Below are 23,926 nucleotides of genomic sequence, written 5' to 3'. Positions count from 1 at the left end.
TGCTGTGTTGTATTGACATAATAATAATAATAATAATAATAATAATAATAATAATAATAATAATAATAATAATACAGCAGGCCTTTGCTGGATGTAACCCTGATCTACTTAGGCTTGCCAAATCATGATTAACTCACACTGAAATATTTGTAAGGCCTATTTGGGGGTGGGTGTGAGGAAAGGCAAGTTAAGTTTTAAAAAAATCAAGATGAGTGTTGTATCACGCAATGAAACTCCACCACCACCCCTTCGTAAGCCATGATGCATATCATTAAAACATGTTCGCCATTGTTTTTTGTCTTCCTCATTCGTTGGACACACATGTATCATGGTGTCCAATAAAGACGATCATCAGTGTTCTTTTTAACGGAAACAGAATAGTAATGAAAATCTTTAATGCACAAGGAGCTTTCAAAATTCCATCTCATAAATATTTGACAGCTGTCAAAAGGATACGGGTAAAAAGACCGCCGTTTGTTAAAGCAAGTCAATGAGCATTGATATTACCAGGCAATTGATTCCTGACTCTCTAAATATGTGAAGCAAATATCTCAAAGCTATTAAAACATAGAGGTTATATTTTATTTCCTTCTTTTTTACTGTCTCATATTTTTCAGTTAACTTAAGGTTTTCCTTCAGTCTTGTTTGCAATTCAGCTTGGATACTGCTGTTGTAATATAGATCACAGAGATAATATTGTCGTACCAAATGATATTCTATTCCAGTGGTGGCGAACCTTTTTTCCCTTGGGTACCGAAAGAGCATGTGGGACTGCTATCGTGCCTGCATGAGTGCCCACTCATAATTCAATGCCGGGGAAGGGTAAAAACAGCTTCCTCCGCCCCCCAGAGGACCTCTGGTGGCCGCAAATGGCCTGTTTCCCAACTTCTGGTGGGCCCAATAGGCTTGTGTTTCGCCTTTCCCAAGCTCCAAAGGCTTCCCTGTAGCCAGGGGAAGGTAAAAACGCCTTTCCCCATCCCCCTGGAGGCTCCCCGGAAGCCAAAAATACCCTCCCAGAGCCTCTGTGCGAGCCAAAAATCAGCTGGCCAGAACATATATGCATGTTGGAGCTGAGCTAGGGCAACAGCTCACCTGCCAGCAGATATGGCTCTGCGTGCCACCTGTGGCACCCGTGCCATAGGTTCGCAATCACTGTTCTGTTCTATTCTATTCTATTCTATTCTTGTAATATGGATGACATAGCTACTATTGTCACACCAAATGAACACAATATAGAAAGAATTTTACCCACCTTGTTTTTTGAATTCCTCAATGATGTCTCTGTTGGGAAAAATATTTTTGAATTTTTAATTTTTTTTAAATTACATTTTACCATGTTTAACAATGTGGGCAATGTAATCACATAATATTTTATCAACGAGCTTTCACTAGCAAGGAAAAATGAACAAGGGTGGGATTTTATTAGGAAACAAGGTCAAATTTTTACATGCATACAAACAAACTACTCGAGGGAATGAATGATGTTAAATGTATGTATGTATGTATGTATGTATGTATGTATGTATGTATGTATGTATGTAAAAATAAGCTGTTTTTTTCAGTTATATAAGTTTTTATTCAGCAAGACAATCTGTGTCTCTTAATCTAGAATTCCTAAAATCTTGAGACAGGGTGACCAATTGGGATCCCCAAATCACAAAACATTAGACAATATAACCGAAGTCATATTTAGGATTAACAACAGAACAAGCTAGAAGTTATTGAAGTATAGGTAATCCCCAATTTACAGTCACAATTGGAACTGGAATTTTCGTTGTAAGTTGAGGCAGTTGTAATGGAAGTCATCATATGAACACACCCAATTTTACAACCATTTTTTTTACTGCAGTTGTTAAACAAAGCACATGTCCATTAAGCAAATCACACAGTCCTTAAAGAAATCCAGCTTGCCAAGTTGACGTAGCTTGCTGGAAACTGGCGGGAAAGATTTTTAAATGGCGATTGCAGGACCAAAGGACATTACAACTGGTTGTAAATGCAAATTGTGACCCTGTAACTGTGGGGGTGGTGTAACAGTTGTAAATTAAGAGAGTGGATAACCATTTGTCTGAAATGGTATAGAGTTTCCTGCCTAAGCAGTGGGTTGACTACAAGACCTCCAAGGTTCCTTCCAACTGTTATTCTAAACGTGAAGTTGTAAATTGAGGATTACCTATATTAGATCAAGTAGTATAAAGAAAGAGAATTAACGATAAGAAGCCCAAACTACATCAGAAAAGAGAACAAATGACTTTTGTTCTATTTGCTATCCATCTAGTTAAATTCACGCAGGAAACAAAGTTGGAAATAACTATTTTTAATCCAAGGAAAGTTTGTTTCTTCTGATATCAACCACTGTTTGCCCCTAATAAGGAAACTGGTGCAATATGAATCCAATTTGATAAAATGCTCGCTAACTTTTGTCTTCTGTTGAAAACATCTTGCCACATATAAACGGAACTTTATGAAACTCTTCAGTGGCAAATTACATTGCCTGATTATAGAAGAAATCTTTTCTGAAACTAATACATCTAGAATTCAGCAGTATGAGGAAGTTAGGTGGGAAAAATATGCTTTCCAGCAGGTAGTCCTCGACTTCTAACCACAACTGAGCCCCAAATTTCTGTTGGTAAGTGAAACGTTTGTTAAGTGAGTTTTGCCCCATTTTATTACTTTTCTTGCAACAGTTATTAAGTGAATCATTGTGTAAAATTTCTGAAAGATGCCCTAATTAATTCAGAAGTCATGAGCCAAACTTCAAAAGAAATAGTGTTAGAAACATAGAAACATAGAAGACTGACGGCAGAAAAAGACCTCATGATCCATCTAGTTTGCCCTTATACTATTTTCTGTATTCTATCTTAGGATGGATCTATGTTTAACCCAGGCATGTTTAAATTCGGTTACTGTGGATTTATCAACCATGTCTGCTGGAAGTTTGTTCCAAGGATCTACTACTCTTTCAGTAAAATAATATTTTCTCATGTTGCTTTTGATCTTTCCCCCAACTAACTTCAGATTGTGTCCCCTTGTTCTTGTGTTCACTTTCCTATTAAAAACACTTCCCTCCTGAACCTTATTTAACCCTTTAACATATTGAAATGTTTCGATCATTCCCCCCTTTTCCTTCTGTCCTCCAGACTATACAGATTGAGTTCATTAAGTCTTTCCTGATACGTTTTATGCTTAAGACCTTCCACCATTCTCGTAGCCTGTTTTTGGACCCGTTCAATTTTGTCAATATCTTTTTGTAGGTGAGGTCTCCAGAACTGAACACAGTATTCCAAATGTGATCTCACTACGCTCTATATAGCGGGATCATAATCTCCCTCTTCCTGCTTGTTATACCTCTAGCTATGCAGCCAAGCATCCCACTTTTTTGTTCCCTCGTTTATCGCGGATATTACATTCCGGGACCACCCGTGATAAATGTAAATCCGTGAAGTAGGGGAGTAGGTGGCCAACTGCAGCGTACAATCTCCCTTCCTTCAGCATGTCGAGCTTAGCTTAGGCTCAATGCCGTAGAACTTGCAGAACATTTGGGCGGCATGGTAGGGCTTGAATGTATTCAGTCTTTACTTTACTGAAAACTTTTATTTATTAATATTTTATAAAAACCCGTGATGCACCAAGTCCGTGAAAGGTGAACCGTGAAGTGGCGAGGGAACACTGTATAGCCATTTATTAGGAGCGACATTTTGGCAATACTGTGATGCAGTCAGAACTGAACTCAGTAGATTAGATCTTCTCATGACCCTGTTTCCCCACTCCTCGCTGGACAGGTCATAAATCGCATTCTCCAATGAATCACATTGGCCGGCTGTGACACCCACACCTCTCTTGCTGACTTCGGTAATTTAGGACATAGTAAAAGAAACATTTGTGGAATGTAGTTTCAGTTAGTACACTTAGTAACTCCGTCAGCTCTCCCCCCCTCCTGCTTATGGCAACTTGAAAGCTTTGCAAGTTGACACATTGCAATCGTTAAGTGAATCTGGGCTCCCCCGTTGACTTTGCTTTGCTGAAGGTCACAGAAGCTGATCACATGAACCCAGCCAGGACACTGCAACTGTCCTAAATATGAATCAGTTGCCAAGCACTTTGATCATGTGACCACGGAGATTTATTTTTTATTTTTTTATTTATTTTATTTTATTTATTTTGTCAAACAATTATAGGGTGGTAATTTATAGAATTAAAACATTAGATAAGTAATGATAAAAAGTAACAAAAGAAGACAATAGGACAGGGACGGTAGGCACATTGGTGCGCTTATGCACGCCCATTACAGACCTCTTAGAAAGGGGGAGAGGTCAATTGTAGATAGTCTAAGGTTAAAGGTTTTGGGGTTAGGAGTAGAAACCACAGAATCAGGTAGTGCATTCCAGGCATTGATTATTCTGTTGCTGAAATCCTATTTTTTGCAGTCAGGTTTGGAGCAGTTGACATTTAGTTTAAATCGATTTCATGCTCCTGTGTTGTTGCAGTTGAAGGTGAAGTAGTCGTTAACAGATAGGACATTTTGATATATTATTTTATGAACTATAATTAAGTCGGAATGGAAACGACGGAGTTGTAAGTTGTCTAAACTTACATGCTGCAACAGTGTGAAAAACGGTCATAAGGTGCTTTTTCCCCATGCTGTTATAACTACCAATGGACACTAAATGAACTGTTATAAGTCAAGGACTACCTATATTCTGAAACATCTGTTTTTATGATGATGTACGTGTAATAAATCACTTTAAAGTAGACTCATGTATAATAAATCACTTTAATCAAGGCTTGAGGCAACTCATCAACCAAACAAACAAGCCAACCATTTTATGAGCATGATGAATTAAAATAAATATTAAGCGTTGCCCTAAAGGTGCTTACCAATTTTCAAGGTTCTTTCGGCTCCAGGCTTGATATTATAGCAGATCCTTTGCAGTTCACAGCGTCCGGTCAGTTTCCGTGCCACAAATTTCAGGCAGCGCCATAAGCATTTGCAATAGAAGTACAGGAATACTTGGACAAGCATTCTGTCAAAAGAATCCTTAAAGTGAGTAACCAGGAAAGCCTTTTTCTTTTTAATCAGCAAAACGATCCTTGGTGACAACAACACATCTGAACTTCCCTGAATTTAAAAACAATATTTTTTAGGACACGGCTCTAGTTAATTTTCAAAAAAAGTTTAGCATGGTAAACAAAGGGTATGAATAAGGTAAGGGACACTAATGGCATGGTTTATCATAATCATGATTTAATTTCTGTAGCAACGCAATTGCTCTATATCGTGGAGGAAAACCCTTAGCACATTCTTTATATTGCAGAGTGGGCAACTCACGAGCTGTATGCTTTTTTAAAAAAAAATATTAAAACCTCTTTTTAAGAACTCCAAAATAATATTTTGCTGATAAATGCAAAAGGCTAGAAATAAAACTAGCCCCTAAAAGCTTCTGCCAAAACTTCAGCCTTATCTCCTCTGTTTTTTTCACCAAGCACTCTTATAAAACCATAGAACTGGAAGGGACTTAAAAGGTCATCAAGTCCAACTTCTTGTAGATGGCAGGATTCTCTACATCTGATATGTCTGACCTTCAAAACCTGTAAGACATGTGGCCCCTGACTATAGACTATAGAATGACAATACTATATTTGCATAGCATGTTTAGTTTGACCATTGCCTTTTCAACTCATTGTTCACATGGCACAATGAATTACGTAGTTAGTGCGCTGTGCAAACACAGTTCCAGTAGGTAGATAATTGACCTAAATCACCCCACCATGCACCCATACAGGATGTGTCCATACAATATAGAATAGAATAGAATAGAATAGAATTATTGTTTATGCCGCCCCTCTCTGAAGACTCGGAGCGGCTCACAACAAGAAAACAGTACAAATAGAATAGAATAGAATAGAATAGATTCTTTGTTAACCAACTGTGATTGGACACAATGAATTTTCCTTTGCTGCAGATGCTCTCAATGGACATAAAAGAAAATACAGTATACATTTGTCAAGAATCATGAGGTACAACACTTAATGATTGTCACAGGGGTCAAATAAGCAATGAGGAAACAATCAATATTAATAAAAATCTTAAGGATACAAGCAACAAGTTACAGTCATAAAGTCATAAGTGGGAGGAAGTGAGTGATAGGAATGATGAGGAAAAAAACTTAGCAGTAATAGTGAATAGTTTGACAGTGTTGAGGGAATTATTTGTTTAGCAGAGTGATGGCGTTTGGGAAAAAACTGTTCTTGTGTCTAGTTGTCTTGGTGTGCAGTGCTCTATAGCGTCGTTCGGAGGGTAAGAGTTGAAACAGTTTACGTCCAGGATGCGAGGGGGTCAGTAAATATTTTCACAGCCCTCTTTTTGACTCGTTCGGTATACAGGCCCTCAGTGGATATGTGACTAAACCACAACCCCCATTTCTGCAGCCTGACTACTTGGCTATGGCGTGCCAGAAACCAGGTCAAGCAAATAATCAAAGCCCTATCCACACATGTGCGAGATGCAGTCAGCATGTGAAACCACACACCCTTTGGTCCGCAGAAATCCTCTCTCTGTGGAACCAGTCCCTGGCACCCAAATGTCGGGGTGCCATTGTAATGCTCAATGGTTTGCTTCACTATGGTATAGTAATTAAACCAGAATCAAAGGTGTTCATTAAGCTATAATTACACTATGTGGGTTTGTCAAAATACTAAACCTTACAAGGGGATTCAATTTTGGTTTAGTATATTATACGGGCATTATAGTTTGACTGGGGAAAAGGAGCCTTGCGCCTTAATTAAATAACACTTAGTGTATGTGTGACAGTTATTATTATTATTATTATTTATTGGATTTGTATGCCGCCCCCCTCCGCAGAGTCGGGACGGCTAACAACAGTGGTAAAACAACATGAACAATCCAATTAATAAAAACAACTAAAAAACCCTTATTATAAAAAAAACCCAAACATACACACAAACATACCATGCATAACTTGTAGTAGCCTAGGGGGAAAGGATAACTTAACTCCCCCATGCCTGGCGACAAAGGTGGGTCTTGAGTAATTTGCGAAAGACAAGGAGGGTGGGGGCCGTTCTAATCTCTGGGGGGAGTTGGTTCCAGAGGGCCAGGGCTGCCACAGAGAAGGCTCTTCCCCTGGGGCCCGCCAAACGACATTGTTTGGTCGACGGGACCCGGAGAAGGCCAACTCTGTGGGACCTTATCGTCCGCTGGGATTCGTGCAGTAGAAGGCGGTTCCGGATGTATTCTGGCCCAATGCCATGTAGGGCTTTAAAGGTCATTACCAACACTTGATGTATTCAGTTAATGCTATTTAAAAAAATGCTGACTACATAAATGATGGTTTCATTCCGATTTTTTTCCAAACAAACCACGGTTAAGAGCAATAACAGTGGTTTCAGACACACAGTGCATGTAACAAATCTTTCTCCTCATGCTCCTTTTCACCTTCTGTGTATGTGTGCAATATGTGAATTTAAGATTTGCTGTGGTTCATGGTTTGAAGGCTCAGATGAAATACCGTTTGACAAATGAACATGGTCACCCTCAAGATCTGGGCACATGGAAATCCTGTACATAGTTTTCCCCTTTGTTACATCTTTCACTGCATATTGTTTCCACATGCTGCCCTTTTTAAGTGCTAAGTGGCCTCTGTCATTTAAAGACGTTATGAAGCTTGCTTACATAGGAACTCCATGAACTTTAGAAAAAAAGCTTGAGGCACGGATCATCATGTTCTGTGCACTACATTTTGTGCAATATTTATAAACTGCACAATCCTAAATACCTTTTTCTCACAAGTCTCAGAGTTCGTTTATGCAACATATATTAAGATAAAAAATACGGTTGGATCATTTCTGTGCATTGGATGAAGCCAGATTGGCAAATTTAGTGTATTGAGCATACAGACAATAAGCTAAATTCAGTATTGTATGAAAAATCCCCCTAGAGTATTTACTGAGGCTTAATCCCTGGTAAGTGCACAAAGGGTTGCAATCTACATAAATTAAAATAATGTGTATACAGTGATACCTTGTCTTACAAACTTAATTGGTTCCAGGACTAGGTTCGTAAGGTGAAAAGTTTGTAAGATGAAACAGTGTTTCCCATAGGAATCAATGGAAAAGCGATTAATGTGTGCAAGCTCAAAATTCACCCCTTTTGCCAGCTGAAGTGCCTGTTTTCGCGCTGGTGGGATTCCCCTGTTGGGATTCCCCTGCAGCATCACAAAATCAGGAGGTGGGGTTTCCCATGGAGGGGAGCCTCAGGAGAATCCCACCAGCATGAAAATGGGCGCTTCGGCTGACAATGGAAGTCCGGAGGCAGGGTATCCCAGCGGCAACTGCGGGTTCGTAAGGTGAAAATAGTTCGAAAGAAGACGCAAAAAAAATCTTAAATCCCGGGTTCGTATCTCGAAAAGTTTATATGACATGGGGTTCGTAAGACGAGGTATCACTGTATTTTAAAAGGCATGCGTCAACAGAGTTTATTCTTTCGAACTATTTCCTCTTCTAGCAGAAAAATGCATGTTGCTTAATCCTTAAACATGTGATTCTCAGGGGACATATATGTTTTCTGCAATTATCAAGAACACATTCATGTGATAGAATTGATTTGTCTGCAGCTGGTTATGTAAACCTATGGGATGCTGTGTTTTTAAAAGAACCTGGTGCAAGGAAACCATACCCTGTAATTATTATTCCTCAAAATACATATTCCATTGTATACCCCATCACACTTCCTAAAGATCATTTTATTTCCAAGCTAACACTTAAAGGACTGAGCTTCTTGGCCTTAGTCAAACTGCAAATTAAAGTAAACAGAATTAGTAGGAAAGACCACATCACAGCAGGGGTGGGTTCTAACTTACCTTACTACTGGTTTGCTTCCTCCCATGTTGCTGCGCCTCATGGGCAGTGCCAATTTTTTTAAAAAAGCTGAAAACAAGATGGCAATGCGTGTGCAGTGCCAGAAACTCTATACAGTGATCCCTCGATTAGCACCGTCTCGATTAGCGCGAAACGCTGCAACGCGGTTTTTCAAAAAATATTAATTAAAAAATAATTAATAATAAAATAATCAAAATAATAATCAGTCTTCTATGTTTCTATGTTTCTATAAGTCCGCGCTAGTTCTCTCTCTCTTTCTCTCCCTGTTGCCGGCGTGGTATATGAGAGAGAAAGAGAGAGGCAGAGGTCGGGCGCATTACCGGGAGGTGGAGGCGGCGTGGGGACGCTGGGTGCCGCAGCGCGGCAGCAGCGAGAAGCCGAAGATGGGGTTTCCCCTTTGCCTTTACCCCTTCTTCGGCTCCTCGCTGCTTCCGCGCTGCGGAGCAGATCAGCTGTTGGGCGGCTGAAGGAACCTTCCCTTGGTCTTCCCCGCCGCCCACACGCAAACTCCACCATCTGCGCATGTGCGGCCATGAAAAAAAATGGCGCGCATGCGTAGATGGTGTTTTTTACTTCCGCACCACTATAACGCGGAAATCGATTAGCGCGGGAGGTCTTGGAACGTAACCCCCGCGCTAATCGAGAGATCACTGTATTTATTTATTTATTTATTAGATTTGTATGCCGCCCCTCTCTGTAGACTCGGGGCGGCTCTTCTTCTGCACATGCTCAGAAGAAGAAAAAAATTCTCCCCAAAATTATAAAAAAGATTTTTTTAAAAAAGATGGCACTGCCCAGACTTAGTTCGGCACCATCCGAAACAGTTCTGTGACATCATCAGTGGGTCGCTACCATTTTAGGCGAACCGGTAGGAAGCCACCTCTGCATTACAGCCATAAACACCAAAATCGATGGTGGAACATATAACTATATTACAGTGGGATACTACAAAGGAAGTGCTACGTCTTAGAAAGGTTAACTACAGGAAGTGAACATTCATTTGATGGGTACCTTTAAATGATACACTATTCCTCCATCTTAAACTTATAACATTGGAGATCTTCTTTAGGAGCAAAATGGTACTGACTTAAGTACAGTTAAGGCTGTTATCATTTCAATGGTTTATTTACATACAGTATATATTCTTGCTTGTAGAAAATCCTGCAATAAAAGAACACTATGAAATGGATTAGATTTTTAAGATGGCCTGACTTTCCTAATTTTACCATGATCACAAGATAATGCACCCCCCTTAAACAAAACAAAACAAAACATAAGTACAATTTTAATGCCAAATACACTGGTACCTCTACTTAAGAACTTAATTCGTTCCATGACCAGGTTCTTAAGTAGAAAGGTTCTTAAGTAGAAGCAATGTTTCCCATAGGAATCAATGTAAAAGCAAATAATGTGTGCAAACCCATTAGGAAAGAAATAAAAGCTTGGAATTTGGGTGGGAGGAGGAGGAAGAAGAGGAGGAGGAGGAGGAGAGTCACTGCCGAAGGAAAAAGGTGAGGTCCAAAGTTTTAAGGCTTAAAAAAAAAAGAGGGACTCTGAGGCGGCGAGGAGGAGCACGCACCTCCAATACACCCGACGCGAGGCTGCCTCCCATACACTGCTTCCTATACACTGGCTGCTGCTGCTACTTGCTCCCTCTTCCATCCCATGCTGAAGGGCTCCCCTCTCCTCTCGCTCACTCGATTTGTAGCCAGCGCTATTCCTTCACTGTGGTGACTCCTCGGCTGCCCAGAGCGAAGGGAGTGTTTCTTTTTTCTGGGCACTGGCAGAGGTTTATTCCCTGTCCAACCGCCCAGAGAAAGGAAAATGCTTTGTTTGCTCTGGACTGCCAAAGCCTCCATAAGCACCACCCAAAAGGCTCCTCTGGCAGCCCAGATGGCCAGGATTAATACTACTACTACTACTACTACTACTACTACTACTACTAATAATAATAATAATAATAATAATAATAATAGATTAGATTTGTATGCCGCCCCTCTCCGTAGACTCTGGGCGGCTCACAACAATAATAAAAACAATATACACTGTAACAAATCTAATAATTAAAAGAAAGCATCTAAAAACCCGTCATTTAAAAAACCATACAACACAAGCATGCCATACATAAAACTCTGTAAGCCTGGGGGAAATGTCTCAATTCCCCCATGCCTGGCGATATAGGTGGGTCTTAAGCAATTTACGAAAGACAAGGAGGGTGGGGGCAGTTCTAATCTCTGGGGGGAGTTGATTCCAGAGGGCTGGGGGAATGGCAGTGCCACTCTCAAATTTCCTGGGAAAGTTTTCCGGGCTCGGGTTCTTGAGTAGAAAATGGTTCTTAAGTAGAGGCAAATAAATCTTGAACACCCGGTTCTTATCTTAAGGTTCTTAAGTAGAGGCGTTCTTAGGTAGAGGTACCACTGTAATTATATTCGGAAAGGGGCTTTTACACCGTATGTGTATTGTTGTTTTAACTATTTGGCTTTTTCTGACTCTTGGTGACTTTATAGGCAAGTGCCCTCCATGTTACCCTGTCATGCACAGATTCTTTCAATATTTGGATGTTCACATTGTTATCAGATTTGATGTTATCAAGCCAGCATGTTCTTTGGTTGCTCCTTTTCCTTGTTCTGCTACCCCGGTGATGGCAAACCTATGGCATGTGTGCCACAGGTGGCACAGAACCATAATGGAGGGCACACAAGACTTTGCCATGTTTCAGCTCAAGTGTGCATCCAGCTGATTTTTGGCCCGTTTCATCCTCCGGGTGCTTCAGGGAAGCTCCCCTAAAGCCCCGGAGACAAAAAAAAAATCCCCCAGCGGACAAACTGGAAGTTTGGAAAAAGGCACTTCCGGGTTGCATTGTGCTATTTTTTGCACTCCAGAGGGTTCAGAGAAGCTTCCCAAAGTGCCAGAGTGCAAAAAATCAGTACAATGAGCAAACCGGAAGTGTGTTTTCTGAACTTCCGGTTTGCCTGTTATGTGTTTTTTGCACTTCGGAGCTCCAGGAAGCTTCCCTGAACCCTCCGGAGTGCAAAAAAGAGGACAACGGCAAACTGGAAATGCATTTTCTCGAACTTCCGGTTTGTCCGTTTGGGCATTTTTTTCACCTAACAGGCTTCAGAAAGGCCTGTGCACATGCTTGGGGAGGTGGCGCAGGTATGTGTGTGTGCGCGTGCATGGGGGGGGGAAGGTAGGGGTGTGAGCACATACACACATGCTAGCACACACACACATCCTTTTGGCACGCAAACCAGAAAAGGTTTGCTATCACTATGCTAGCCGTTCATAGCACCATTGTCTTCTCCAAGGAATTTGAATGCAAGGCATGGCCAAAGATAGGGAGAGAACTGTCACCAGCCTAATTTTATGTCTTCTATTAGCTACATTTGAATCAGTGAGAGTGATAAGGTAAGAAGATAAGAAATCAATATTGATTTCTTTTTGCCTCTATGCCATTCCCTAGGAAAAAAATGGCTCTCCTTCTTATTGCAGCAAATAATCCTTTAACCTTACTATTTGAGGAACTTTTTAACTTGGGGTGGAAGGAGCAAAGCGATTGCTTCCTTGCCACCCACTTCTATTAAAAATGGATTTTACTCAGTACACATGTACCCATCTTTCAAAGTGGTGCAGTGGCCTAGAGTTGGAGCTCTCACCTCATAATCGGGTGGCTGTGAGTTCAATCCTAGGTAGAGGCAAATATTTCTCTCACTGGGCACGATGGGTAAAATATCAGCTGCAAACTCTGCATTGGCGACAGGAAGGGCATCCGGTCAGTAAACACGCAGGTTCATTCAGTTGCCGCAACTCCACCCCAATGCAAGGGATTAAGGCAATGGTTCTCAACCTGGGGGTCAGGACCCCTCTGGGAGTCAAAGGGGTCACCTAAAACTATGGGAAAAGACAAATTTCCCATGGTGTTAGGAACTAAAGTTTCTATTCTAGTGCCTTGGAACATATTTTTACAATCTGACCAATCAGGCATTTACAGTGGGGGTGTCCCTCTGACCTTCCTGCCAATCAGCTTGAAGCTCTGTTGGGAAAATTGGCGCTAGACTTATGGTTGGGGGTCACCACAACATGAGGAATGGTATTAAGGGGTCGCGGCATTAGAAAGGTTGAGAACCACTGGTTAAGGGATCGTAATAAAAGACAAAAAAATTGGAGTCATTTTTGCAAATAACATAACTGTCTCCAGCAGTATCTCAACTTATTAAGGCCCCGAAAAACATTCTCAGAGTATGTAAATAGAAGCATCATGGTGCTTTGGAAATGGATCCACTTGTTTCAAAAATATCTCTAGGACTCAAGCTTGACTAAAAGGAATTTTTTTCCTTTGTTGCTGTGCTTGTCCTGCTAAAGCAATAGATTCTGGATTTTCCCTCCCTTCCCTATTTAATTTACAGGAGGTCTACCTTTAGAAAGAAGCATCTGTTTGGTACCTAAAGCAGAAGTGAAGATGAGACTCTGAACTGAATACAAAGGCATCTGTTATCTCATTACACCAGAGAGGTGGTAATTTTATGACCAGTTGGCTCAGAAATTCTGGGAGTTGAACTCCACAGGTGATAAAGTTGCCATAGTAGCCCATCCCTGCATTACACCCAGCCTTATGGAAGACTAACAATAGTTGTTTCTTCACAGTTCCCAAAATGCATTGGATAAATGCAAGCTTATTAGAAACATAGAAACATAGAAGTCTGATGGCAGAAAAAGACCCCATGGTCCATCTAGTCTGCCCTTATACTATTTTCTGTATTTTATCTTAGGATGGATATATGTTTATCCCAGGCATGTTTAAATTCAGTTACTGTGGATTTACCAACCACATCTGCTGGAAGTTTGTTCCAAGGATCTACTACTCGTTCAGTAAAATAATATTTTCTCATGTTGCTTTTGATCTTTCCCCCAACTAACTTCAGATTGTGTCCCCTTGTTCTTGTGTTCACTTTCCTATTAAAAACACTTCCCTCCTGGACCTTATTTAACCCTTTGACATATTTAAACGTTTCGATCATGTCCCCCCTTTTCCTTCTGTCCTCCAGACTATACAGATGGAGTTCATGAAGTCTTTCCTGATACCTTTTATGCTTAAGACCTTCCACCATTCTTGTAGCCCGTCTTTGGACCCGTTCAGTTTTGTCAATATCTTTTTGTAGGTGAGGTCTCCAGAACTGAACACAGTACTCCAAATGTGGTCTCACCAGCACTCTATATAAGGGGATCACAATTTCCCTCTTCCTGCTTGTTATACCTCTAGCTATGCAGCCAAGCATTCTACTTGCTTTCCCGACTGCCTGCTAATAGAACCCCATGTGGGCAGAGAGTAAAAACAAAGAAAGCTACCAAGTAAGAGATAATGAGCCCTGAACATTTGTTCAAAATTGGAGTAACATATTTTATCATACTTAACTGACACACAAGCTCAGTAAAAAAACCCAGCAACCCTAACTTGGAATCATTAAAAGGAAACGGCTATCTTTCTCTGTCTTTCATTGAGGCTATTTTCATTTTCCTAGAATTTTCCCCAATAACAGCTAGATTTTTCAGATTGGAACAAGACTGGTTTTTCACTTTATCCATCTGTTTAGATAAAACAAGCACCATGGCAACCAAAATTATTATCATAATAAAGCGTTCAGAGACACTGCAGACTCTGCAGATTGGTCTCATGATTCAGCAACGATTTATTTCTCTAGATGTGATTGGAATAAGTATCACACCCACCACAGATATTTGCTGCCACTTGTAAGGAAATAAAATAAGTGTACAGAAATATATGTTATTGTTCTATGGATTCTAAGCATAGGCAATCGCGGAAAACAGCACAATTAATAAAAGCAACAAGCTAACTGTGAATGTATTAATTCTACCTATCAGTTCCGTGATGAGTTTAAGTGTCAAAAAATCCCTATCTATCTATCTATCTATCTATCTATCTATCTATCTATCTATCTATCTATCTATCTATCTATCTATCTGTGTACAAGATACTAGGTAAGGTATGAACATAAAAGCAAAGTAGGTATAGGTAAATTTGGACAATAGGACAATAGGACAGGGAAGGTAGGCACGATGGTGCGATTATGCACGCCCCTTATAGACCTCTTAGGAATGGGGAGAGGTCGACTGTAGACAGTCTAAGGCAGTGATGGTGAACCTATGACACAGGTGCCACAGGTGGCACGCGGAGCCATATCTGCTGGCACGCGAGCTGTTGTCCTAGCTCAGCTCCAACGTGCATGTACTGTATGTTCTGGCCAGCTGATTTTTGGCTTGCACAGAGACACTGGCAGGGTATTTTTGGCTTCCAGAAAGCCTCTGGGGAGGTGGGGGAGGGCATTTTTACCCTCCTTCAGCTCCAGGGAAGCATTTGGAGCCTGGGGAGGGCGAAAAATGAGCCTATTGGGCCCACCAGAAGTTGGGAAACAGGCCATTTCTGGCTTTCAGAGGGCCTCCAAGGGACAGGGGAAGCTGTTTTTGCCCTCCCTAGGCATTGAATTATGGATGTGGGTACTCGTGCATGCATGATAACAGACGCACATACTCTTTCAGCACCCAAGGGAAAAAAGGTTCGCCATCACTGGTCTAAGGTTAAAGTTTTTGAGGTTTGGGGAAGAAACCACAGAGTCAGGTAGTGCATTCCAGGCATTGATCAATCTGTTGCTGAAGTCGTATTTTCTGCAATCGAGTTTCGAACAGTTTACGTTGACTTTGAATCTATTTTGTGCTACTTTTGTTTCCTGCATGCAGAGGAAGCAAAAAACCAGCAAAATCTCACATGCACGAGCCTCCCCTCACGAGATTTTGCTTCTACGCATGGGCAGGAAGCAAAAAGGGCCAAAAATTTTAAAAAAAGAGATGGCGCCACCCAACAGACTGTTGAAGATAGCACCAAAGCAGTTGTGCGCAAATTGCGCAATCTGCAAGCCACTACTGGAATGGCACACCTTACTGGACCGGTAAGAATCCACCCATGGATGCTTCTTGCATTGATTAGTTTACATTTAATTTGCAAACAATGCATTAGTTTGCATTGATTTTAGTTTGCATGACTAATACGTGTGTTGCGAAATTGTTTTTTGAGTTTTAATTAGGGTTTTAGAAATTAGTTGTTTTTTCTTGACTTCTTTTTACTGTTATTGTTACTTGAAATTTACAGTTGTAAGCCGCCCTGAGTCCTTCGGGATTGGGCGGCATAGAAGTATGTATGTATGTATGTATGTATGTATGTATGTATGTATGTATGTATGTATAAACCAACCAACCAACCAACCAACCAACCAACCAACCAACCAACCAACCAACCAACCAATAAATAGAAAGAACGAACGAACGAACGAAAGAAAGAAAGAAAGAAAGAAAGAAAGAAAGGATAAAATATGGATAAAGATGACTAGTAGAATGGTCAGCTGTTTCCCAGTTTTCCCCAGACCTATGAATTGGATTAAAACTATCACTATTCCCTCATGAAGCTACGTGCTACCACTCCATCAAAATGAAACATAGAAACATAGAAGACTGACGGCAGAAAAAGACCTCATGGTCCATCTAGTCTGCCCTTATACTATTTTCTGTATTTTATCTTAGGATGGATATATGTTTATCCCAGGCATGTTTAAATTCAGTTACTGTGGATTTACCAACCACGTCTGCTGGACGTTTGTTCCAAGGATCTACTACTCTTTCAGTAAAATAATATTTTCTCATGTTGCCTTTGATCTTTCCCCCAACTAACTTCAGATTGTGTCCCCTTGTTCTTGTGTTCACTTTCCTATTAAAAACACTTCCCTCCTGAACACTATTTAACCCTTTAACATATTTAAATGTTTCGATCATGTCCCCCCTTTTCCTTCTGTCCTCCAGACTATACAGATTGAGTTCATTAAGTCTTTCCTGATACGTTTTATACTTAAGACCTTCCACCATTCTTGTAGCCCGTCTTTGGACCCGTTCAATTTTGTCAATATCTTTTTGTAGGTGAGGTCTCCAGAACTGAACACAGTACTCCAAATGTGGTCTCACCAGCGCTCTATATAAGGGGATCACAATCTCCCTCTTCCTGCTTGTTATACCTCTAGCTATGCAGCCAAGCATCCTACTTGGTTTTCCTACCGCCCGACCACACTGCTCACCCATTTTGAGACTGTCAGAAATCACTACCCCTAAATCCTTCTCTTCTGAAGTTTTTGCTAACATGGATGCTAACATGGATGTTTTAGGAAACATTTGCTTCTAACCATAACCTAAAAGTGCTTATTTAATTATTGAGCTTCCCCTCAAGATAGTTCCATGGCTTTTCAGCTTCCGATGATTACCATTCCCTTTTAAAATGCTTCCTTGGCTAGTACCTGGGTTTTTTCCATGTTTCTTAAAAACATACGGTAGCTCAGTTCTCTCCAGAGTAGTCTCTAGAACAGCGTTTCCCAACCGGTGTGCCGCGGCACAGTAGTGTGCCGCGAGACATGGCCAGGTGTGCCGCGAGAAGCTCCAGCTGGGCGGGGCGCTGCCGGCGCCCCTGCCTGAGTGTCGTCCTGTGGATGGTCTTGGGCTTTACAGTCGCTTCCTAGTTCCCTCTCCTCCCACCGCCTGTGTCTCCCGCCGTCGCCTCCCACCAAGCCGTCGCCTGTTGCCGTGGGTTCCTCGAGTGGGAGCTGCCGCTTCCCTCCGTCCAGCTCAGCCACGCTGCCGTAGAAAGCACAGAGGTTATTGCCACCGCTTCTGCCTCCACTCAGGGAGCCACCGTGGTCACCGCGCCTTTTCCTCTCGCTCAGCTCAACCACGATGGCTCCCTGAGTGGAGGCAGAGGCGGCGGCAATAACCTCTTGGTGGAGGGGAAGCGCTGACAGGCTCTCCTCCTTCCCCACCCCCGCGCTTCTCTCCCGCCCTGGCTTTTGCTTCGCCCCATGATTTCCCCGCAATTTCATCCAGGCCACCTCTTGCCTCCTTTTGAACTGCGGGGAAATCTGCGGGCGAAGCAAAAGCCAGGGCGGGAGAGGAGCGCGGGGGTGGGGAAGGAGGAGAGCCCGTCAGCGCTTCCCCTCCACCAAGCTGCCTGCTTGTCCTCGCGCCTCGTTGCTACCTCCTGCCTTTTTCCAGGGGCCTTTGGAAGGTACCCAGGGAAGGGGGGGGATTGGGGGTGGCTGCAGCGGCTTCTCGTCCTCCTCATTGGGCTGCTAACGCCCGCCCGGCCCCTCTTGCATGCAGTCCCTTCACTGAGAGCTTTTTTCTTCTTACAGCTGAGGCAGGATTTGGAATGTCGGGTGTGTGTGCGTGCGGGCTCCGCATCCCCCTGCCACCCGGAACATTTAAAATAAGAAAAACCTTCGCCGGCCTCCGCAGAGAAGAAAGGAAGAGAGAGAAAGAGAGAGAGAGCAAGAGAGACATAGCAAGAGAGGCAGAGAGAGAGAGAGAAAGAGAGAGAAAGAAAGAGAGCTAGCAAGAGAGAGAGAAAGAGAGACAGAGAAAGAGAAAGAGAGAGAGAGAGAAAGAGATGGCAAGAGAGAGAGAAAGAGAGAGAATGAAAGAGAGATAGCAAGAGAGGCAGAGAGAGCAAGGGAGAGAGAAAGACATATAGGGAGGGAAGGAGGGAGAAAGAGAGCAAAAGAGAGAGGAAGAAAGAAAGAGGGATGGAGAAAGAGAAAGAAGGGAAGGAAGGAAGAGAGAGAAAGAGTGAGGGAGAAATAGAGAGAAATGGAGGAAGATTTTTTTTGGTCAAAACTTTTCTTTAGCCACCCCCCCCCCCCCCGTTCAGTGTTCCCCAGGATTTTGAAAATGTGAATAATGTGCCGCGGCTCAAAAAAGGTTGGGAAACACTGCTCTAGAAAACAAATAAAACTCCTACAACCACCTTAAGACTAAATTCTATTTAAAGCTTTTTGCAATTGATTATGAGGTAAAGTAAAACCACTGGCTCTTGTATTTTAATTTCCTTCCTTTTTTAGACAGTTTTGTCCTGCTCTGATTGCTTTTTAAAATAAATTAAGAGGCCTGATAGAATAGTTCTGATTTGTAGCTAAATAGCTCTTTAGTTGGCAACAGGACCATGGAGAGCACCAGACAGACTGATCTGCAAAGATGAACTCACTGTGTCTGTTTTGCAAGCAACTCTAAGAGTTGTAGTTAAACACTCCAGAGGCAAGGAAAGTATTTTCTTCTGATGATAGATTGGGATAGCCAAATCAATTAGCAATAGGATATTGTTGTGGTTTGCCAGCGGCTTGCGGAGCTGACGGAAAAGTCAGACAGCAAGGAGGTTGGGGAGGACTATGGGCCAGGCCTAGAGTCTGGAGAAGGCTCTGTGTTGCAGCCAGAGTTAGGGCCTGGAGCCATCTGGGAGTTCTTTGCTGACTCCAGAACCTCCAGAGGCTGACATGAGCGAGGCAGAGGAACAGGAACAGGGAGAGCCTATTCCCAATACGTGCACGCACAGAGCTGCCAGAAGGCAATAACAGTTACAGAGGAAAAGGGCTACTCGATCAAGCCCTACATGGCATAGGACCAGACTATCTTCGAGACTGCCTTCTGCCGCACAAATCCCAGCGACCGGTGAGGTCCCACAGAGTTGGTCTCCTTAGGGTCCCATCGACCAAACAATGTCGGCTGGCGGGACCTAGATGAAGAGCCTTCTCTGTGGGAGCCCCGGCCCTCTAGAATAGGCGTTGATTGCTTACCTGAACGCCTCTTCTCGTACGGTGAGTGGGTACAGCAGTCACATGGGTTGCTCCTGTCCAATCCGTTGGAACTGAGCCTAGTATTAAAAAAGAGTGCTGGATCCGCCCCTTCCCCAGAATTCGCGAATCCATAGACTAGGCTCAGTAGTGAAGCTCTTTAATGTTCAACTCTCATGTGTTATAAGAAAATAGAATAGAAGGTAAAGAAGACCACACAAAGGGAGGGAAGTGACTGCTGTACCCACTCACCGTACGAGAAGAGGCGTTCAGGTAAGCAATCAACGCCTATTCTCCGTACTGAAGGAGTGGGTCCAGCAGTCACATGGGACATACCCAAGAGATAGGTCCCTAGGGTGGGAGTACATAGCTATCGTGAGAGATAACGGATTGGAGTACTCTTCTGCCGAAGGCAGCGTCCGCTGATGCGTACGAATCGTTGATGAAGGAATTTGGCGAGGCCCAAGTGGCTGCTTTGCAGACTTCTTCCAACGGAGCCTGAGTCGCCCAAGCGGCAGATGTGGCAGCACTTCTGGTGGAATGCGCTGTAATATTCCTTGGAATGGAAAGGGAAGCTGTCTCGTAGGCCTTAGAGATGGTCCCTCTGATCCAACGACCTATTACTGTAGAAGACACTCTGGATCCCAAGGATCTGGGATGGTAGGCTATGAAGAGTGCTTCAGACCTCCGGATGGATCTTGTGCGTTGGATATAAACCTTTAGCGCTCTAGTGAGATCCAGAGTGTGCCATCTAGTTGCCAGGGGATGCTCTCGTTGGAGGCAGAAGGAAGGTAATATGATATCCTGAGATCTGTGGGACATGGAACTGACCTTTGGTAGAAAGGTGGGGTCCAGTCGCAGAACCACCTTGTCCTGGTGAAACTGACAAAGGTCCTGTCTGATGGAAAGGGCTGCCAACTCAGATATGCGTCGGGCGGATGTAATCGCCACCAGGAATGCTACCTTGAAGGATAGGTACCTGAGGGACGCAGAGTTCAGGGGTTCGTAAGGTGCCTGAGTAAGAGATTGGAGAACCCGTGGCAAGTCCCAGGTGAGATATCTGTGGATCTTAGAAGGCCTGAAGTTGGCCACTCCTCTTAGAAATTCTTGGATTTCTGGAAGGGAGCGGAGGGGCTGCCTGCGAGGCCCCGCCAAGACGGAAGAGATGGCGGCCAGGTGTCGGCGGATGGTGCTGGTAGAGAGGCCTTGGTGAGAGCCTTTCATGAGGAAGGTGATTATCCTGTGGGTGGGAAGACACAGGGGAGATAAGCCCTTCTGCAAGCACCACTGATGGAATTTGGACCAAGTATGGTCGTAGATCCGGTTGGTAGACCCTCTTCTAGACTTCAGGATGATTTCCACTGTGTCCGGGTCATACCCTCGCAGGTCTAAGTCCCTCCGGATAATAACCAGGCGGTGAGGTGAAACCACTCTGGGTCTGGATGGAAGGAGGCCCCCTGTCGCGACATATCCTCCGAAAACGGGGAGTCGCCAGGGGTCCTGGACGGACATTGTTGGAGGTCCGTGAACCAGGGCCTGCGAGGCCAGTGAGGGGCAATCAGAATTACTCGGGCCTTCTCCAGGAGGATTTTGTTGATCACGTCTGGCAGAATTGGAATTGGAGGAAAGGCATACAATAGACCTGGAGGCCAAGGACTCCTGAGGGCAGTGATTGCCTCTGCTCCCGGAGACGGGAACCTGGAGATGAAGTGAGGGAGCTGGGCATTGGCTTTGGTCGCCAATAGATCCAACACTGAATGGCCGAACCTGAGGCAGACTTGGTGGAACAGTGACTGATGGAGATTTCACTCGCCTGGATCTATGGTCGCTCGCGAGAGCCAGTCCGCTTGGACGTTGAGGCTCCCCGAGATGTGGTCGGCTAGAAGCGACTGGAGATTCTTCTCTGCCCAAAGGCCTAACTTCAGGGCCTCCCTCCTGAGGGCCTAGGCTCTTGTGCCTCCCTGTCTGCAAATATGGCTTTTGGTGGCTATATTGTCGGTGAAAATCAGCACATGCTGGTTGGAGATGTGAGATTGGAATTGTTTTAGAGCTAGAGACACGGCTCTTAATTCTAATCAATTGATGGGCCTGGAAGCCTCCTCCAGTGCCCATGTGCCCTGAGCTAAAAGACCCTGGGCGAGGGCTCCCCAGCCCGAGAGGCTGGCATCTGTGGTGACTACAACTGGTCGGGGCACTGGAAGGGAGATCCCTTGTCTAGGGCTGGAGAAGTCCACCACTTGAGGGATCTGCGAACCGTCGGTGGAATGGCGACGATTCGAGTTGCTGTGGCCCGATCTCTGGGAGGTAATAGAAGCCACTGTAGTTCCCTGGCGTGAAGACAGGCCCAGGGGACAATACCAATAGATGACACCATTTTACCCAAAGGGAAGATAGGGTGGCAATGGAGGTAGATTGCTGAGGCAGGATGCGAGCAATGAGATCCAAAAGGCTGCGTTTTCTCTCAGTGGAGAGGAAAACCTGGGATAACTCAGAATTAATGATATTTCCCAGATGCAGAATGGAAGTGGATGGATCAAGGTGGCTCCTTTTAAGATTTATGGAGAAACCATGATTCTGTAGAACCGACATGGTAAAAGAGAGGTCTGCCGCCACCCAGTTCTGGAATTTCCATGAATTAAAATGTCATCTAAATAACATAAAATATGAATGGGAGAAGCCCGGATATGAGCCGCCAAGGATCCCAAGAGTTTAGTGAAGACTCTGGGAGCTGAGTAGAGCCCAAATGGCATGGCCTTACACTGAAAATGCCTGCCTTGAAAGGCAAAGCGCAGAAATTTCCTATGGACCTTGACAATGGGGATATGGAGGAAGGCCTCCGTGAGATCCAGAGACACCATAAAGTCTCCCCGATGTAGAGCTGCTAAAAATGGAAGATAAGGAATGCATTTTGAAATCCTATATTTTATGAACCGGTTCAATTTTTTTAGATCTAAGATGGCTCTCCAGCCTCCAGAGGTCTTAGGGACCATGAAGAGGATGGGAGAAAGCCTAAACCTCTCTGGAGAGAGGGGACCGGTTGAAAAGCTCTAATAGTCAACCAATGAGAAATAGCCTCCTCCATTCTGATACGAGATGGAGGGGAACTGGGAGAAGGACACGAAATAAAACGGTTAGGGGGAGGTGAAATGAACTCTAACCTTAGGCTCCTTTCCACAGTGTCAATGACCCAGGGGTCCTTACAAGAACGGTGCCAGGCGGAAGAGAACCAGGCTAGGCGACCGCCTATGGGAAAGGAGGAAAACTTACCATCTGGCTCTTTTGGAAGCCCTGGTAGAAGAGGATCCTCTCTGATAACGGAAACCTCTGCCCCTGGTGGTTCTAGATTGGGATCGAAACCGAGGGGAAAACTGACCTGGACTCCTTTGAAATGCGAAGCGCTGATCCTGTAGACGCCCTGTGCGCCGAAAGGGCTACGGTTTAGGGGCCTTCTAGGTGGTAGGTCCCAAGACCTTTTTCTTGTCTGTGGTCTCTGTAAGGAGAGGGTCCAGAAGGTCTCCGAAGAGGAGGTCACGTTTCAGCGGACCCATGGCTAACTGCCACTTCTGTCTTACTCCCGCCTGCCAAGGGCGGAGCCATAGAAGTCTTCTGGCCGTTGTGGAGGCTGCTACTGACCTGGCTGCAAATCTGGAAGATTGGAGGGTAGCATCTGCTACATATTGGGCAGCTGCGAAGATTTTGTTGAAATCCTGTTGGCCCCGTAAGTCATCTGGAGGCAGGTGTGGTTGGAGCTGACGAAGCCACAAGAGCATAGCTCTGGAAAAGAAGGATGCCGCTGCAGCACTCTTAAAGGCCCATGAGTCTGCAAGAAGACTCCTTTTGAGCATTGCTCAAGTCGTTTGTCCTCTGGCCGGAGGACCTCCTCTGCTTCGCCAGGCATGGCGGCAGTCGAGTGGAGAGTCTTCACTGGTTCATCTGGCTTGGGACATGTTAGGAGTTCCTCATAGACGGAGGAGAGCTTGTAGAGCTTCTAGTCCTTGGGAGTGGGAGTAAAGCCAGCAGTTGGGTGGTCCCACTGTTTAAGCAAGGCATCCTTAAACAACTTGGGCATAGGAATTACCTCATTGTCTTCCTGTTCTTTCATGAAAAAAAAAGGAAGATTATCCTCCGGAGGATCTGAGGAAGAAGTAGCCTGTTTTTCTTGCCCGGCTAGCCCCGTGGATACTCTAGCTTTAAGCAGGAGAGATTTGAAAAGCTGCGAAGGAAAGATAGCAGCTGGGGCTGGAATCTTAATCTGAGATTCCTCATCTTCCGACAGACGCTGAAATGGGTCATCATCCTCTTCTGCATCCACGTCCTCATCCTCTTCCTGAGAGGAGTCAGAGACCTCCATGGCTGGGGCT

The 23,926-nt window shown here is 43.9% G+C and overlaps 1 protein-coding gene across 1 annotated transcript in view; it reads right to left on the bottom strand.

Moving 5' to 3' along the window:
* Positions 1 to 23,926, bottom strand: part of ELMOD1 (ELMO domain containing 1) — a 52,059-nt gene that overhangs the window by 20,324 nt on the left and 7,809 nt on the right. The window contains exons 2-3 of the mRNA XM_070751678.1: positions 4,879 to 5,024; positions 1,253 to 1,281 (exon numbers count right to left, since the gene is read on the bottom strand). Of these exons, the coding sequence (XP_070607779.1) occupies positions 1,253 to 1,281; positions 4,879 to 5,024 (175 nt within the window). The remainder of the gene's footprint in view (positions 1 to 1,252; positions 1,282 to 4,878; positions 5,025 to 23,926) is intronic.

This window comes from Erythrolamprus reginae, chromosome 4, assembly GCF_031021105.1.
Source record: "Erythrolamprus reginae isolate rEryReg1 chromosome 4, rEryReg1.hap1, whole genome shotgun sequence".
In the NCBI taxonomy this organism is placed as follows: Eukaryota; Metazoa; Chordata; class Lepidosauria; order Squamata; family Dipsadidae; genus Erythrolamprus; species Erythrolamprus reginae.
Note: the sequence above shows the minus strand (reverse complement) of the source record. Positions and strands in the feature narration are given on the sequence as shown.